Source organism: Musca autumnalis, unplaced genomic scaffold (assembly GCF_047663935.1).
Source record: "Musca autumnalis isolate F117 unplaced genomic scaffold, ASM4766393v1 scaffold_5, whole genome shotgun sequence".
Taxonomy (NCBI): Eukaryota; Metazoa; Arthropoda; class Insecta; order Diptera; family Muscidae; genus Musca; species Musca autumnalis.
In genome coordinates, this window is record NW_027412088.1 from 78,012,664 (window position 1) to 78,031,416 (window position 18,753).

At 35.5% G+C, this 18,753-nt stretch overlaps 1 protein-coding gene across 1 annotated transcript; it reads left to right on the forward strand.

The window, feature by feature from the left end:
• Window positions 1–16,342: 16,342 nt before the first annotated feature.
• LOC141406583 (uncharacterized oxidoreductase YoxD-like) lies at window positions 16,343–17,674 on the forward strand. The gene is made up of 4 exons (XM_073992314.1): window positions 16,343–16,574; window positions 16,646–16,801; window positions 17,012–17,188; window positions 17,275–17,674. The coding sequence occupies exons 1-4, from the start codon at window positions 16,413–16,415 to the stop codon at window positions 17,653–17,655; spliced, it is 876 nt and encodes a 291-aa protein (XP_073848415.1). The 5' UTR covers window positions 16,343–16,412; the 3' UTR covers window positions 17,656–17,674.
• The last annotated feature ends 1,079 nt before the right edge of the window (window positions 17,675–18,753 follow it).

An 18,753-nucleotide genomic window follows, 5' to 3' on the forward strand; every position in this document is an offset into this window, starting at 1 on the left:
TGTGTTTTTTATACCCTCCACCATAGTATGGAGGGTATATTAAGTTTGTTTTTCCGTTTGTAACGCATTGAAATACTCATTTGCGACCCTATAAAGTATATATATTCTTGATCAGGGTAAAATTCTGAGTCGATCTGTGCACGTCCGTCCGTCCGTCTGTGGTAATCACTCTAGCATCCACAAAAATGGAGATAGAACGCTGAAATTTTGGGAAAATGCGTCTTTTGTTTGCAGGCAGGTCAAGTTCGATGATGGGCTATGTCGGTCCACGTTTTGGTATAGCCCCCATATAACGGTACCCCACGATTTACGGTATTTTGCCGTTTTTAGCTACAATTTCAGACCGATTTAACTATAATTTGACATTTAGGGTTCTTAAGTGTCAATAAAATTATATAACAAAAGTTGTAGACATAGGTCCACGTTTTGGTATAGCCCCCATATAACGGTACCCCCCGATTTACGGTATTTTGCCGTTTTTAGCTACATTTTCAGACCGATTTAGCTATAATTTGACATTTAGGGTTCTTAAGTGTCAATATACTTATACAACAAAAGTTGTGGACATAGGTCCACGTTTTGGTATAGCCCCCATATAACGGTACCCCCCGATTTACGGTATTTTGCCGTTTTTAGCTACATTTTCAGACCGATTTAGCTATAATTTGACATTTAGGGTTCTTAAGTGTCAGTAAACTTATATAACAAAAGTTGTGGACATAGGTCCACGTTTTGGTATAGCCCCCATATAACGGTACCCCCCGATTTACGGAATTTTGACGTTTTTAGCTACATTTTCAGACCGATTTAGCTATAATTTGACATTTAGGGTTCTTAAGTGTAACTAAACCTTTATAACAAAAGTTGTGGACATAGGTCCACGTTTTGGTACAGCCCCATATAACGGTACCCCCGATTAAGGGAATTTTACGTTTTTAGCTACATTTGCAGACCGATTTAGCTATAATTTGACATTTAGGGTTCTTAAGTGTCAATAAATTTATATAACAAAAGTTGTGGACATCGGTCCACGTTTTGGTATAGCCCCCATATAACGGTACACCCCGATTTACGGTATTTTGCCGTTTTTAGCTACATTTTCAGACCGATTTAGCTATAATTTGACATTTAGGGTTCTTAAATGTCAATAAACTTATATAACAAAACTTGTGGACATAGGTCCACGTTTTGGTATAGCCCCCATATAACGGTGCCCCCGATTTACGGTATTTTGCCGTTTTTAGCTACATTTTCAGACCGATTTAGCTATAATTTGACATTTAGGGTTCTTAAGTGTCAATATACTTATACAACAAAAGTTGTGGACATAGGTCCACGTTTTGGTATAGCCCCCATATAACGGTACCCCCCGATTTACGGTATTTTGCCGTTTTTAGCTACATTTTCAGACCGATTTAGCTATAATTTGACATTTAGGGTTCATAAGTGTCAATAAACTTATACAACAAAAGTTGTGGACATAGGTCCACGTTTTGGTATAGCCCCCATATAACGGTACCCCCCGATTTACGGAATTTTGACGTTTTTAGCTACATTTTCAGACCGATTTAGCTATAATTTGACATTTAGGGTTCTTAAGTGTAAATAAACCTTTATAACAAAAGTTGTGGACATAGGTCCACGTTTTGGTACAGCCCCATATAACGGTACCCCCGATTAAGGGAATTTTACGTTTTTAGCTACATTTGCAGACCGATTTAGCTATAATTTGACATTTAGGGTTCTTAAGTGTCAATAAATTTATATAACAAAAGTTGTGGACATCGGTCCACGTTTTGGTATAGCCCCCATATAACGGTACCCCCCGATTTACGGTATTTTGCCGTTTTTAGCTACATTTTCAGTCCGATTTAGCTATAATTTGACATTTAGGGTTCTTAAATGTCAATAAACTTATATAACAAAACTTGTGGACATAGGTCCACGTTTTGGTATAGCCCCCATATAACGGTACCCCCGATTTTAATGTTGACGTTTTTAGTTACATTTTCAGACCGACTTAGCTATAAAGTGACATTTAGGGTTCTTAAAAGTCAATAAACTTAAATAACTAGTGGACATAGGTACATGTTTTGGAATAGCCCCCATTAAATTCACATTTCTAGACCGAATTAGCTATAATTTGATATTTAGGGTTGTTAGTGACCAAAAAACTTATATTCGAAATAATTATGAACGTAGGTCCATGTTTTGGTATAGCCCCATACAACGGTACCTCCCGATTTTCGGTATTTTGAGAATTTTACCTACAAGTTTTAACCGAAATATCTGTAATTTGAACATTTGACAGTTGAAATTCTTAGTGGTCACCACACCTCTCCATCAAAAATTGTCAAGAAAGGTCGATGTATTGACAAAGCCCCCATATAACGGTACCTCCCGATTTTCAGTAATTTGATGATTTTAGCTACAATACTAAACCGAACTAGCAGTAATTTGACATTTGAAGTTCTTAGTGGTCACAACACCTCTCCATCAAAAATTGTCAACATAACTCCATGTTCGGATATAGCTCCCAATTTTCAATAATTTGGCAATTTTAGCTACAATATTTAACCGAACTAACTGTAATTTGACATTTGAAGGTTGTAGTGGTCACCACACATCTGCATCAGCAATTTTCAACATAGCCCCAATATAACGATACTTCCCGATTTTCGGTACTTTGAGGATTTTACTTAAAATGTTGTAGGTCCATGTTTTGGTATAGCCCCAAAACAAATCCCCGATTTTCCGTACCTTAGCTTTATTTTTTGGGCGAACTTTTTGTAATTTGAAATTTAAAATGCAACAAAAATTGTTCATTTAAGTTCATATTTTCGTATAGCCCACATACCCCGTGAACTAGCTGTTAATGACATTTGAAGTTCCCACGTTATGTACCGATTTTCGGTATTTTGAGGATTCTAGCTACAATTTTTAACCGAATTAGGAGTTATTTGACATTAAAGGCTCCCATCAAAAATTGTCAACATAGGTCCATGTTTTATTATAACCTCTATATAACGGCACCTCCCAATTTCTAGCCCACCAAAAATTGTCAACATACATAGTTAGATATAGGCACCATAAAAAAGGGCCTCCCGAATGAAGCATTTTATGTACATTATCTGATATTTTAACGTACCCACTTAAAGTTGGGGACAGGAATGAAAACTAATTATTCCATTTTAGTTCAGAATATTTTATGGTGGAGATATGGGTCACAACTTGACCAAAAATCATGAAAAATTCAAATGTTGTATAGCGTTACGTAAAGCTATTTTAAGGGGTTATGACCACTTATAAGCATGAGAAAAGCCATTTTCATAAATTTTTTATAAAAAATCTATTAAACCTTAAGTTACCTTCCATTTTTTTTTTTTGTTTTTTTTTTTTGAAAATTTTACATTCAAATGCCAGCTTATAAAGCACTGTTTTTACTAAAGCAGTTTGCGGTACCCACTGTCGTTTGAAAAATAATAAACCGATCAGCATATATTTTTGTGGGATCATTACGTACCTAATAATCTTGTACATTATCGAAAAGGAATTTAAAAAATCAATTTTTAAAAATTTTGAACAGTTAAAATCAAAATTTCGATTTTAACAAAAACAAAACACCGTACAAAATTAATATTTTTCTGACTCCGTCAGCAGTTTTTGTAAGACTCTCTCGGTTAAGCACATGATTTATGTGTACAATAGTCCCATAAAAATATATAAAGTGCCACTTCGAGGAAAAGACGTTTTTAGTTTCTATGCTACATACAAAACACAATAAATGTTTCCCTTCGAAAGCTCATATCTCGGTAAATTTTTGTCCGATGGACTGAAAATTTTGGCACATATTCTATTCCATATTTAATATGAAATAATAGTACAAAGTATATAAATTCAATAGAAAGAATTCATAAAATTTAGTCCCAATTTACATTAGGCGAGTTTACTTGCGGCAAGTCTCAGTTTGTAGGAGAGACACGTTAGAGGTATGGAAGTGGAAAAAAATTGCTCGTACCGGCAATTTTCAGGCAATTCCTTTTATATTTTTCGTTTTTGACATTATTTTCATTGTTTTGAAAACAAAACTTACAGAAACAGGATTGCCTGTATAAACGCAAGAGGCAAGTTTAAAAGAGAACAAGTAAAAAAGCGTTAAGTTCGGCCGGGCCGAACTTTTCATACCCTCCACCATAAAATATTCTGAACTAAAATGGAATAATTAGTTTTCATTCCTGTCCCCAACTTTAAGTGGGTACGTTAAAATGTCAGATAATGTACATAAAATGTTTCATTCGGTAGGCCCTTTTTTATGGTGCCTATATCTAACTATGTATGTTGACAATTTTTGGTGGGCTAGAAATTGGGAGGTACCGTTATATAGTGGTTATAATAAAACATGGACCTATGTTGACAGTTTTTGATGGGAGCCTTTAATGTCAAATAACTCCTAATTCGGTTAAAAATTGTAGCTAGAATCCTCAAAATACCGAAAATCGGTACATAACGTGGGAACTTCAAATGTCATTATTTTAAGCAAAATCCTCAAAGTACCGAAAATCGGGAAGTATTGTTATATTAGGGCTATGTTGAAAATTGTTGATGCAGATGTGTGGTGACCACTACAATTACTGAAAAGTGGGAGGTACCTTTATATGGGAGCTATATCCGAACATGGACCTATGTTGACAATTTTATATGGAGAGGTGTTGTGACCACTAAGAACTTCAAATGTCAAATTACTGCTAGTTCGGTTAAATATCAAATTATAGCTAATTCGGTCTAGATATGTGAATTAAAACGTCAAAATACCTGAAATCGGGCGGTAACATTATATGGAGGCTATTCCAAAACATAGACCTATGTCCACTAGTTATATAAGCTTATTGATATTTAAGAACCCTAAATGTCAATTTATAGCAAAATCGGTATGTAAATGTAACTAAAAACGTCAAAATACCGCAAATCGGGGGGTACCGTTATATGGGGGCTATACCAAAACGTGGACCGATATAGCCCGTCATCGAACTTGACCTGCCTGCAAACAAAATACGCATTTTCCCAAAAATTCAGACAATTTTGGTGGAGAGGTGTGCTGACCACTAAGAACTTCAAATGTCAAATGTTCAAACTACAGCTAATTCGGTTAAAACTTGTAGGTAAAAATCTCAAAATACCGAAAATCAGGAGGTACCGTTATATAGGGCTATACCAAAACATGTACTTATGTTCATAATTTTTTCGAATATTAGTTTTTTGGTCACTAAGAACCCTAAATATCAAATTATAGCTAATTCGGTCTAGAAATGCGACTTTAATCGTCAAAATACCTGAAATGGCGGTAATGTTATATGGGGGCTATTCCAAAACATTGATCTATGTCCACTAGTTTTGTTATATAAGTTTATTGACACTTAAGAACCCTAAATGTCAATTTATAGCTAAATCGGTCTGAAAATGTAGCTAAAAACGTCAAAATACCGTAAATCGGTTGTACCGTTATATGGGGGCTATACCAAAACGTGGACCTATGTCCACAAGTTTTGTTATATAAGTTTATTGACACTTAAGAACCCTAAATGTCAAATTATAGCTTAATCGACCTGAAAATGTAGCTAAAAACGTCAAAATACCGTAAATCGGGGGGTACGGTTATATGGGGGCTATACCAAAACGTGGACCTATGTCCACAAGTTTTGTTATATAAGTTTAGTGACGCTTAAGAGTCCTAAATATTAAATTAGAGCTAAATCGGTCTGAAAATGTAGCTAAAAACTTCAAAATACCGTAAATCGGGGGTACCGTTATATGGTGGCTATACCAAAAAGTGGACCTATGTCCACAACTTTTGTTATATAAGTTTATTGACACTTAAGAACCCTAAATGTCAAATTATAGCTTAATCGACCTGAAAATGTATCTAAAACCGTCAAAATACCGTAAATCGGGGGGTACCGTTATATGGGGGCTATACCAAAACGTGGACCTATGTCCACAAGTTTTGTTATATAAGTTTATTGACACTTAAGAACCCTAAATGTCAAATTATAGCTAAATCGGTCTGAAAATGTAGCTAAAAACGTCCAAATACCGTAAATCGGGGGGTACCGTTATATGGGGGCTATACCAAAACGTGGACCGATATAGCCCATCATCGAACTTGATCTGCCTGCAAACAGAAGACGCATTTTCCCAAAATTTCAGCGTCCTATCTCCATTTTTGTGGATGCTAGAGTGATTACCACAGACGGAAGGACGGACGTGCACAGATCGACTCAGAATTTTACCCTGATCAAGAATATATATTCTTTATAGGGTCGCAAATGAGTATTTCAATGCGTTACAAACGGAAAAACAAACTTAATATACCCTCCATACTATAGTGGAGGGTATAACGAGAAAAATTGCCGCAAGAAAAATCGTTTAATGTAAATTGGGATAAGGATTCAATTTTAAATATTCACAGAGTAGGATATTTAGAATTGAAAATAGACAATATCGGGCCATGTTACCGAACATCGCCATGTCGCCATGTAAAATTTATTGAAGTATATTGAAGTTTTTAATCATATAGGTCCACGTTATGTTTTATCGCAGAATTTTACAACAACAAAGAATTGCCGTTGTCTTTGCTATAGCAAGATTTTCACTATTTCGATGATCTTAGCCTAATATCGGCTGTCGTCGTCGTTGATATGTTTCCAAATGAAAACATTAAGAAATATTTAACAGTTTTGGAGATATGGTGCGAAATGTATACAAATTGTGGAATTTTTAGATCTATATATCGACGCCTCCAAACAATAGTATGCTAAGTCGACTTAGCATGTTTTCAAGTTCTTTACATTTTTATATTTAACGTCATTTAACTTAAATTCTGTCAAATTTTGGTAATGATCGGTCAATCCGAACAGAAGTTATGAACAAATATTGACTTAGCATAGTACTGAAGTTCAAAAAAATTTCCACACTTTGAGAGCTTCTCCTGCTAAACTCACTTTATAGACTTAGCATACTATTATTTGGAGGTGTCGATATATAAAGTAGAAAAATGTTTGTATGTTTGTTTATTTGTTTGAAGTTTATGGACTCAAAAACCGCTTAACCGATCTTCCTGAAATTTTCAGAGTATATCACTACAAGGCCTGATAGTAACATAGGCTATGAAAAGTTTTGAAATTCCGCCCTGATCCGGAGATATAGCATCAGAACCGGAGGTACCTCCAAAAATTTAGATTTTGTATGAAAATATCTGTAGAACGGTTACGGATACAGACTCCAAATTCGGAATATGTGACGGAATTTGGACTACAAATAAATGTGCCAAAATATATCGAAATCGGGTCAGATTTGGATATAGCTCCCATATATATTTTTGTCCGAGTTCCTGTCAGAAGAAGATTTGCATTGGTTTCAGAGATATAGCCCCGAGTTGTTTAAAAAGTCGATATTTAACAATGTTTAGATGGGGCCATAAAATCCAAGCTGTATCGGACTCAACAAAACGGAACTAGGGCTTTTGTACTTTGGGTCTGTACTTTCAAAAAATCCTCACTTCAAATTATTTGTACAAGATTACCTTAAAAATGTTGCACAGTGTTATTTACCGAAAGAGATAGATTCTGATACCAGGATTATTTTTACTTTTAATATTAGGTTACAAAAGAAGCGTTATAATTTGTTTTCTTAATTGTACGGTTAGAAGTTTTTGGACTCGATGACAAATACTTTGATAGACTTAGTTCTATATAGTTTTGACAAATAACAATCGATCCTTATTGAACCCCACATAATTATTCACTAATAATTATTTGAGAGACACTCCTCTCGATAGTTACCGCGCCCATAAGCTGTTTAATTGGCCACCGTAGTATTTAGAGTTTTGTCAGGAAGCATAAACTTGTCCACGAAAACCAGACTACAAAATGTCCAAAGAATCATCGAACAGTCTTTAAACTGCAGTTATGTTAGACTTGTATAAGAGATCTGAAGATGTTGTCCAAACATATTCTCTTGGACCTTGATGTACTTTTGGAAGTAATCTTGCGAACCATATTAGGTTCGATTTTAGACCGAATCGGTTAGTCCCTTCGACCATTTTAGTGAACATTTTTGAACTTTTATGGCGGAGGTACCGATATGACTTAAATTTAATTTGAACAAAACATTACGAGATCCATAACTTGGACCGAGAGTTATCATGAGTTCCAACCTGCCAGACAAACAGAGATACAGACGGACGGACGGTGGTAAGTACTTCCATCTTGGCTGAAACGAATATCGTCCAAATATATGTGAAGTCTTAAATCATTATTTTGATGAAATCTATACAATCCTAGTGTATATAATCTCGTAATCTAAAGTCTGAGGTTACAATTATACTTCGGTAATGATAAGTAAATATCAAGTGACGCACAAAAATTCATGTGTCTTCATTATTTTCTCATACTGTTTTGCAACAAATTTGTCTAAAACAGAATAACAAAATTTTGGCGATGGCAGTAAAACAAATTTCTAATTGGCTTTTAATATGTAGTCCACGAAAGACCGACCCTTCATACATTTTATTCAATAGATTCTTTTTATATATTTCCATTCCCATAATACTGAACTCGTTATTTTTGTTATAACCGGATGAGTTTTAAGCCTCGAGAGATCTATACAGTTCGAATAAATAATAGACATGGGGTATATTCATTAAGGAATTAGCTTTTGATAGTGGTATGATATGACATGAAGAAGTAATTCAGATTTTATTGGAAGTTTCTCTCAAAAACAGCTTACAAACAAAAATTTTTAAAATATTTTCTTACAAAACTTGTTAATGATGTACATTTTCTGTTCAAAAACTTAAGAAAATATAAGTTTTAATTTGAAATCTTCAAATATACAAACATTTTTATGAGAAAAAAATATAATAACTAGTTACAGTAGCTTAAAAAATTTTGTTCGACCAAACCATTTAGGGGGGGGGGCGGGCCCCCCGTGCCCCCCCCCCCCCCCCTGCGTACGTCCCTGGTACCCTCCATGCATTTGGGAGTGATAATAGATTTGTTCCTTTACTTTTTTAATGGTAAAAGAGAAAAGTGTAAAAATTGCTCAAAATTGCTCTCTCATGAACATTTTTACCAGTACAGTAAAGGAACGGAAGAATGGTAGATCTGGTAGCAATGTCAAAAATAAACATAAAAAATCAATTTTCTACTTTTATTTCACAGTTTTTAATTTGGTTTTGTCAGCGTTCGACTTTTTCTTCAAATTGTCTAAAACACATTTCGTCCAAACATACTTGGGGTCTAATACCATTATTTCGATGAGGCACATATTGCCCGTATGAAAGTGTATACCTGGAAATTAATTTTCTGCTTAATTAATTTATTTTTAATTGTTTCTTTCCCAAAGTCGTTTCTTCCTTATTTTCAGATTCTTGTTCCTTTTCGTTTCGGACTTTTTTTTCAAATTCCAAGAAGCGAGATTTGATTGATTTGATTTGATATGTCAGATTTAGAACAGACAAGAAGGGAACTTTTAAAATAGCAATGTGTGCAGTCCGATTCTATTTTTAGCTCGATTATTGAGGCTTCATTTTTATTGCAGACATTTCGAGCTTCATACAATACCAACTGTTTAGAAGTTTTAGTTGTCTGATATGCAGGAAATGTAAGACAACATCACGACGACAGTTCTATCAACTTTGGTCTGTTCCAGAACCTGCAAGAATCTACTAATTTTTACTACGATAACCATTTTTCCTTTATGTCAACGGAAAAAAATAGTAGAAAATAGTAGATTTTTCCAGTACTGGAACATACCGAAATGAAAATAAACAGGTGTGTAAATAAAAACACAAACATCATCTCTATTGGAACGATGGAATGGGTACAAATGCTGATGAAAAGATCGGATCTTTCACGACTTCCTTTGCATTGGTTCAAATCCTAATGAAAAGATCGGATCATTCACGACTTCCTTTGAACCAATGCAAAAGATGACATGAAATCACGTCATCGCAAAGAACCCCTTCCTTTAAATTTTACTGGGTAGTGTCTTAAGACACGCCTTTCGGACTCGGCGATAAACTGTAGGCCCCATATCATTGATTTATTATGAATCGTCCCTTCTGGAATATTTGTGGAACAATTATTATATTGTTGTTTAAACTTGATGTAATAAGGTGGCAGACTCCACCAAGTTATTTTTATACCCTCCACCATAGTATGGAGGGTATATTAAGTTTGTCATTCTGTTTGTAACACATCGAACTAATCATTTGCGACCCTATAAAGTATATATAGAGATAGAGTGCTGAAATTTTGCACCCGAGGGTCTTTTTTCCATAGGCAGGTCAAGTTCGAAGATGGACTATATCGGTCCACTTTTTGGTATAGCCCCCATATAACGGTACCTCGGGATTTGAGGTATTTTGACGTTCTTCGCCACGTTTGCAGACCGAATTAGCTATAATTTGGCACTTAGGGTTCCTAGTGATCAACAAACTTAAATCCCAAAGGATATGGGCATAGGTCCATGTTTTGGTATAGCCCCCATATAACGGTACCTCCCGATTTTCGGTATTTTGGGAGTTTTAGCTACAATTTTTAACCGAACTAGCTGTAATTTGCCATTTGAGGTTCTCAGTGGTCATAAAACATCTCCACCAAACACCGTCAACATAGGTCCATGTTTTGGTACAGCCCCGATATAACGGTACCTCCCTATTTTCGGTATTTTGAGAGTTTTAGCTACAATTTTTTAACCAAACTAGCAGTAATTTGCCATTTGAGGTTCTCAGTGGTCATGAAACATCCCCACCAAACATCGTCAACATAGGTCCACGTTTTGGTATAGCCCCCATATAACGGTACCTCCCAATTGTCGGTATTTTGAGAATTTTAGCTACAGTTTTTAACCGAAATAGCTGTAATTTGACAGTGGTCATAAAACATCTCCAACGAAACATCGTCAACATAGGTCCATGTTTTGGTATAGCCCCCATATAACGGTATCTCCCGATTTTCGGTATATTGAGAATTTTTAACCGAACTAGCTGTAATGATCGGTATGATGATTTTGAGAATTTTAGCTAAAAATTTTCTATTCAAAAATAATCGTCAATATAGGTCCATGTTTTGGTATATCCCCCCATATAACTGTACCTCCCGATTTTCGGGAATTTTCAGTGGTCTCGAAATTTCTTCACTAAAATTCGTCAACATGGGTCCATTTTTGAGGGTCTACATTGTTTTGATGAAACTACCCTCAATTTGACTCTTGAAGTTCCCAGCAGCTATAAAACTTTTCCGCCAAAAAATTTAAAGATAGGTTGACTCTTTGATATAGCCCCGTAGGTGGTACCTTTCACCTAGCTGAACACATTTTTTTAGATTAGATTAGATAACACTGTGCAACGAAATGGAGGTGAAAGTCTGGGGCACGGAAAATTCCTCTTGGGGAAGAAAGGCCTTGGTGAGTATATTATGAAACCCGAAGGACAGATCCGCCGAATTTCCGCGTTATGGCGTGATAAAATTTTTGTTAGAGACCCTGTGGGCCATCAGGAATTAGCGTTATATCTTTGTTCACTGTTGCTTAAGTGCTCTACAAAAACAACAAACAAAGATATAATGCTAATTCATGATGGCTTACAGGGTCTCTTGCAAAAACTTCATCACGCCCTAGCGGAATTATCTCTGCCCCAACATTTGTGTTCACAGTGAAATTTAAGCAATAGTGGGAGGCAGTAGGCGTCTAACCTAAAATTGTATAAGGACCCTAATTATTCCATTTTAATTAACACTATTTTATGTTGGAGGGTATAAAAAGTTCGGCCCGGCCGAACTTAACGACTTTTTACTTGTTTACAATAACTTTATTTGAGGCGCTCATCGCCAAAACGGCTGAGCGCCTCATTTGTCCAAAAATAATTTTTATTTGCTGAAGGCTAGTTCGCAGGGTAGTGGTGTAGGATATCGTATGGTCGGCCGTGTCCGTCTATAGCCTTTGCTTACTTGTTTTGAAGCTAAATTTATTTCATCAATATTTTTGCTACAGTGATGCGACGCTGCTGACGCTACATAATTAGCGTCTGTATTTAAATGAGATACAGTGACGCAGTAGCAAAAATTTCCAGAAATAAAACAAATGTTCAAACAAAAATAGCTGAATTAATTTAACAATATTGTGCAGAAAACGAGATTTGCATTGATAGAGCAAATAATACTTTTTGTCTAATTAATGATCTATTTATACCCTACCCCATAGAATGGATAATACAGTTTGTTTTGTTTTCCGTTTGGAACACAATGGAATAATCATTTGCAACCTTATAACGTGAATATATTCTTAATTAATTTTGATTCGATCTATGCAAGTCCGTCCGTCTGTGGTAATCACTTTAATATCCAGAAAAGTTGACAAATAGGTCATGTTCGAAGATAGGCTACATCGGCCCAAACGATTTCAGGTATTTTTGCCTTTTTATCTACATTTCCAGACCGAATTAGCTATAATTTGCCATTGATGGTTCGTAGTGGTCAAATAACTTCTCCACCAAAAATTATGGACATATTTCCTTGTTTTGGAATAGCTCACATATAACTCTACAGCCCCATTTGAGTTATTTTTTATGTTTTTAGGTACATTTTCAGATCGAATTAGCTGTATTTGGGGTACTTAGTAGTCAAAATACGACGTTTTGGTATAGCCCCACCACAAATTGTGGACATTATTACTTTCGTAACAGATGGAAAAATTGTTATTCCATATTAATTCAGGATATATTATGGTGGAGAATATAAAAAATTAGACCTGATCGAACTTAACGCTTTTTTATATTCTTAAATTTATCATTCTATTTGTAAGACATTGAAATATTCGTCGAAAACCAAAGAAAACATAATATTCTGTTTCCGTCTGTCTGTTGAAATCAAGATGCAACTCTCAATATTTAAGATAAAGCTTTATGATTTTGTATAGTAGTTTCTATTACTTCTAGGATGTATGATATTGAAAATTGTCCATATGTGAACGTTTTGATATAGCCCCCATAGAAGGGTACCTCCGAATTTTCGGTATTTTGAACGTTGTAGACTCAATGTGCTACCGAAATGGCTGAAATTTGGTATTTATTCTTCCTAATGGGTATAAAACTTTCCACCTGAAATTGGTAGGTATAGTTTCACGTCTTCATATAACCCCCTCCCGATTTTAGGTATTTTGAACGACTTTGCCTCAATATCCGACCTAACTGGCAGAAAATTTGCACTGTGCGCCTTAACTAATTTTAAATGAAAGGTGCTTACACCTGGGAAGTTTTTGCGGATTCTGAAACTACAATGTTTATAGATGAGAAAAATCAAAAAACGAAAAAAATCGCCGGAAAATAAATCGCGGTCAAAGTTCAAATTTTTAGTGCTTTATTATGTTTTCACAATTTTGCTCGGAAACCGCAAGCCCTATCGAAATGGAGCTGAAGAAAATATAGTAGCTGTGAAAATTCTCTACAAGATTGACGATAATGTTATTATACCCTCAGACTTTAGGCTAAAGAGGGTATTTACACTTTGATACGACCAAAAATGTGCCTCATCGAAATAATGGTTTTAGACCCCAAGTATGTTTGTACGATATCCGTTTCAGACAATTTTGAGTAGATCTAGCAATGTCCGTCCGTCTGTCTGTCGGTCTGTCTGGCTGGTGCGCACGATAATTCTCGAACGGATCAATCGATTCGGTTCAAATTTTGGGTATCGAAATATTTTGTCCAGATTCGATTTAAGTTCGAAGATGGGCCATATAGGTCCACTCCTTCAGGTACCTCCCCCACAAATGTTCAAAAATTGTCGCAAAACTTGTGCGCACGATAACTCTTGTAGGGAATAACCGATTTGGTCCATACTTTGCACATCGTGTAATTTCTACAAAACTTAGGTTAGGTTCCAATATGGACACAATCGGTCCACTCCTTCGGGTACCTCCCACACAAAATTTCGGAAAAGTTCCGTTTAGGACCTGCTCTCGAATCGCCTTGGTTTTTGTTGTACCATCTTGTATTCACTGTCTCCTATACGAAGGTACAAGTTTCCTCAGGGGCAAGTCCATACTTCCTGAAAAAAAATAGCCTGAAAGTTGAAAAACAAACCCTATGACACGATGTTTATGGGTGGAAGCGCAAGATAATTCTCGAACGGAAATGCCGGTTCCGGCCAAAATTTAGCCTTCGTAATATAGTTTCCAAACATAGTTTAAGTTCGTAGATAAGCCGTATCTGTCCACTCCTTCAGGTACCTACCCCACAAAAGTTGAAAAATATTCGGAAAAATTGTGGGCACGATAACTCTTGATGGGAGTGACCGATTTGGTCCATACTTTACACATTCTCATAATATCTACCAGATATAGATCAGGTTCGAATATGGACTATATTTGTCCACTCCATCCCGTACCTCCCACACAAAATTTTGGATAAGTTCACTTTAAGACCTGCCATTGAATCACTTTGATTTTTGTTGAAGCAACTTACATTCGCTGCCTCAATTACGATGGTAAAAGTCCATACTTCTTGAGAAAACAGCCCGCAGTGTGTAAAACCCCCCTATGGCACCCCCATGGTCTATGTCGGTCCATTCCTTTAAGTACCTTTTCAGCAAAATTTTTGAACTTTAATCCTAATCAACATTTTTGTCGGTTCATACGAGACCAACATTTTGAAACCCCCTAAATATATAAGCTTTTTGTGAAAAAAGTGTTTCAATTTGCACAGGCTGAGGGTATATCTCTGTCGGCAAAGCCGACTGATACTTTTTTACTTGTTTCCTAGAAATATGACCGATTTTCTATAAGTTTATTTTAAGAATCTCTGCACATTTTCTAAAGAATCTTAAGAATCGTCATTCCGAATTCTTTCCGATTTCTAATGGATTTTCTGAGGGAATTTTTTTTCGTTTGATGTCGAAGAACAAAATGACTGGTCATAAAATTCGCATATACAATTTTAAAATTTTTTAAATATAAATGCTACATATAATAATTCAAGCTAGTGTTGATAGCTTCAACATATTATATGTAGAAGTATACTTCTGCATATTGATCTACTGTTAATCATAAAATGATAACAACAGGCAAAATCATTAGAAAGTTTGAAATTAGAATCTTCCATAAATAGCACATTGAAAGAAAATTGTCTCTGAGTGGGGTTTGTTCTGTACAGTACGACACGTGGCGTCAGCGTCAGAATAGTTTCCGATTTTTTCAGAAAATCTGAACTTTTCTCCGAATTTTTCCAGAATTTCTTTCCGAATTTGGACGGATTTTCTTAAGAAAATCTAAATTTTTCATCGAATTTTCCAGAATTTTCATCCGAATTTGGACCGAATTCTGTCAGAAAATCTAAATTTTTCTCCGAATTTTCCAAGAATTTACTTTCGAATACGGACGGAATTCGTCGCGAAACTCTAATATTTTTAAGAATTTCCTTAGAAAATTCTTTCCGAATTCTGTGACCACGTCCATACAACTTTCGTACCGAATTCGATACGAATTCTGCATCAGAATCGGATATTTTTTCAGAAATTCTGTCCGAATTCGGAAAAAAATGTTAGCTGGGTGGGTGCCACCGTGGTGCAATGGTATGCACACCCGCCTTGCACGCAGAAGGTCGTGGGTTCGATTCCCCCGGCCAGGCAACATCAAATTTTCAACGGTGGCAAAATACCCCTCAGTAATGTTGGCGAAATTTCTTGAGTAATTCAGCCATGTAAAACTTCTCTACAAGTGGTGTCTTAGGGCGCGCCGTTCGGACTCGGCGATAAACTATATGTCCCATATTATTGAGCTAATATGAATCGGGGTGCACTCATTGATATGTGAGAAGTCTCCCTTGTCTTCGTTAGTCTTCGTTATGCGTATAAAACTTTCCACCTGACGTTTTTCGGTATTGCTCCACGTCTTAATATAGCCCCCATAGAACGGTCCCTCCCAATTTTCGGTATTTCAAAGGTTTGGCTACAATACCTTCGTTGGGGATATAAAACTTTCTTTGTTGGAATTACAAAACTTTCCTCCGGAATTTTCTCGATTTTATAAATCCGCCATAATTTGACAGTTTTAGCCACATTATTCAATCGGAATAACTACTGACATTTTGTATTTTGCCCCCCCATTTACGATTTTTTGAAGATTGGTTGTTTATTGGAATTTTGTGTTCTCTATTCACTTCAATTCTGTTCGTGGTGGAGGGTATAAAAAGTTCGGCTCGGCCGAACTTAATGCCGTTCTTACTTGTTTATTAGATAAATTTGTTAGCTAACATAGACAAAAATAAAATAAAACGGAACTAAACAAAATAAACTGTTAGCTTAAGTTTATATTGGTCATCGACCCACTTACTATTCATTTGGAAATCATCGTTCGATATGAATAGTCGCCTTATTTTAATTGAAGCTCTTCACAGTTTGTTTGTGCTTTGTCAAATTTTATTGTATCCCCTACTTATTTGCATCGCAGTTGTGGGATATTTTTACAAATGGTTTAAGCCCAGCAAAAGTCCTCAATCACTGTTTGGAGAAGTAGCTTTGGTAAGATAGTTGTTTGTCCCCGTTGAGCTTAACATAGAATGTAAAACAAAAATTACATATTACTTATCTAGATTACTGGATCTGGTCGTGGTTTAGGTCGTGATATTGCCATAGCTTTGGCTAAACATGGCTGTCACATAGCCATTGTGGATATACAGGGTAAATTGGCTACAGAAACAGCTGAATATATAAGGGAAAAGTATGATGTCAAAGCAAAAGCATATACGGTAAGTATCAATATTAGACAACAAAAGAGGACGAAATCCGCTTCAGACAATTTGGAGTCGATTTAGTCCTGTCTATCTGTCCAGCTGGAGTGCACGATAACTTTCGAATGGATCAACCTGTTCGATGGTCCTCGTAATATTTTTTGTCCAAACTCAAATCGATTTCCAACAAACCGTTCATAAATAATTCTCCATGGTATACAATTACAGGTTGATGTTCAGGATTATCAACAGCTGTTGAATTTACAAAAACTTGTAACAAGCGATTTGGGAGATGTCACAATTCTAGTAAATAATGCTGGTATTTTAACATTATCTTCTATCGAAAATCCTCCTGCTGACGAAGTGCAACGTATGATTAATGTTAATTTGACAGCACCAGTTTTGGTAAGCTTTGCTTCATAAAAATTAAGTTCAATTCATTTTTTTTTTTCATTCTTTGCTTTTTTATCTTTCGTTAATCTTCACCACAGACAACTCAAATATTTTTACCCAAAATGAAAGAACTCAATCGTGGCTATATCATAAATATTTCCTCTATATCCGCCATGTATCCATCTCCTTTTTACAATGTTTATGCGGCCACAAAATCGGCATTACGCCATTTGACATCCTCATTGCGCATCGATTTGCTACAATCGAAAAGTAATGTGAAAGCCATCACCGTTTGTCCCTCTTTCCTTACCACCAATAAACGTGTCCTTGAACTACTAAAAGTTTTAAAAATTGTCAATTTACTTGCCAATTTAAATGGACAAGATGTGGCCGAATGCATTTTAGAGGCAATGCTAAGCGGAGATGACGAGCTAACAGTACCACGTCCTTTATTATTGTGTTCACGATTAATGGCGTAAGTTGATGAAGTTTGTTGAGGAATTATATATGTGTATGTGTATTATTAATAAATTATATTTTGTTTGTTGCAGCCCATTTCCGGTGTATTTCGTGGAAAAATTAACTGCGACTTTTACAAAGAATTTAAATAAATTTTTTAACTGCAATGAACTATCGCAAATTTTGAAAGCTGATGATGTTCCTATGCATTTAGAAAGCAATAAATGATTTACGCAACAAATACATACAAATAGTGTTTGCAATGTTCATATTCATGAATGTTTATTTATTATACCCTTCTTCATAATGTGGCAAGGGTATTATAAGTTTGTTTTGTTAAAAATACATGTAACACCGCGAAAATTCGTCGTAGGCCCCCAATGTGGTAATCCATTTTTCATATGTATGTATATCGACGAGATAAAGCGATTTAGCGATGTGAGTCCGTTCGTCCGTCTGTCCATTATAAATTGTAATCAAACTCCAGGCCGCCAATATGGACTGTTTCCCATCAGAATAGAACGCTATTGTTATTGGTGATGATCGTAAAATATTTAGTGGGTGAAATGGATCAAAAAATGTTCACGCAATTTTGTAACTGTTCTGTAGGACGCAATAATAGTCCGATGAATGCCAAATTTTAAATAAGAGTTGAGTTTATGACAAAGAAGAAGAAGAAGCTTGCAATGTTAAAAGATGTTCAGATAATATTTAGCAGGTTAAATGGACCAAAACTTTTGTTTGAAATTTGTAAAAAAAAAAATTAATGTACAGTGCTCCTCAAAACATTTGCAATTCAGATGCCTATATCACATTCAATCTATTTTTAGGGGCATTTTGAGTTTTAAAATATAATTATTTTAGTTATTTGATCCTTTATTGACCCTATCTTTAAAATTTAAAAATGATTATTCAGTTATAAACACTAATGTTACAAAAATGTGTAAAATATCGGAGGAACGCAAGTTTTAGCCTGCTAAATATATTTGCAATTCCGTGGTACGAATATCTATTAGTTCACTTTTGAGGAGTTTTTTTATGTATTGATTGGCATCAGTTTTTATACCCTCCACCATATGGAGGGTATAATTAAATTTGTCATTCCGTTTGTAACACAT

Bases quoted from the DNA above. Each gene is read 5' to 3' on its own strand.
- LOC141406583 (XM_073992314.1), top strand. From the start codon at position 16,413: ATGAATAGTCGCCTTATTTTAATTGAAGCTCTTCACAGTTTGTTTGTG. The intron at 16,575-16,645 runs GTAAGATAGTTG...TTACTTATCTAG, and splicing joins TGTTTGGAGAAGTAGCTTTG to ATTACTGGATCTGGTCGTGG. The intron at 17,189-17,274 runs GTAAGCTTTGCT...TCTTCACCACAG, and splicing joins ATTTGACAGCACCAGTTTTG to ACAACTCAAATATTTTTACC.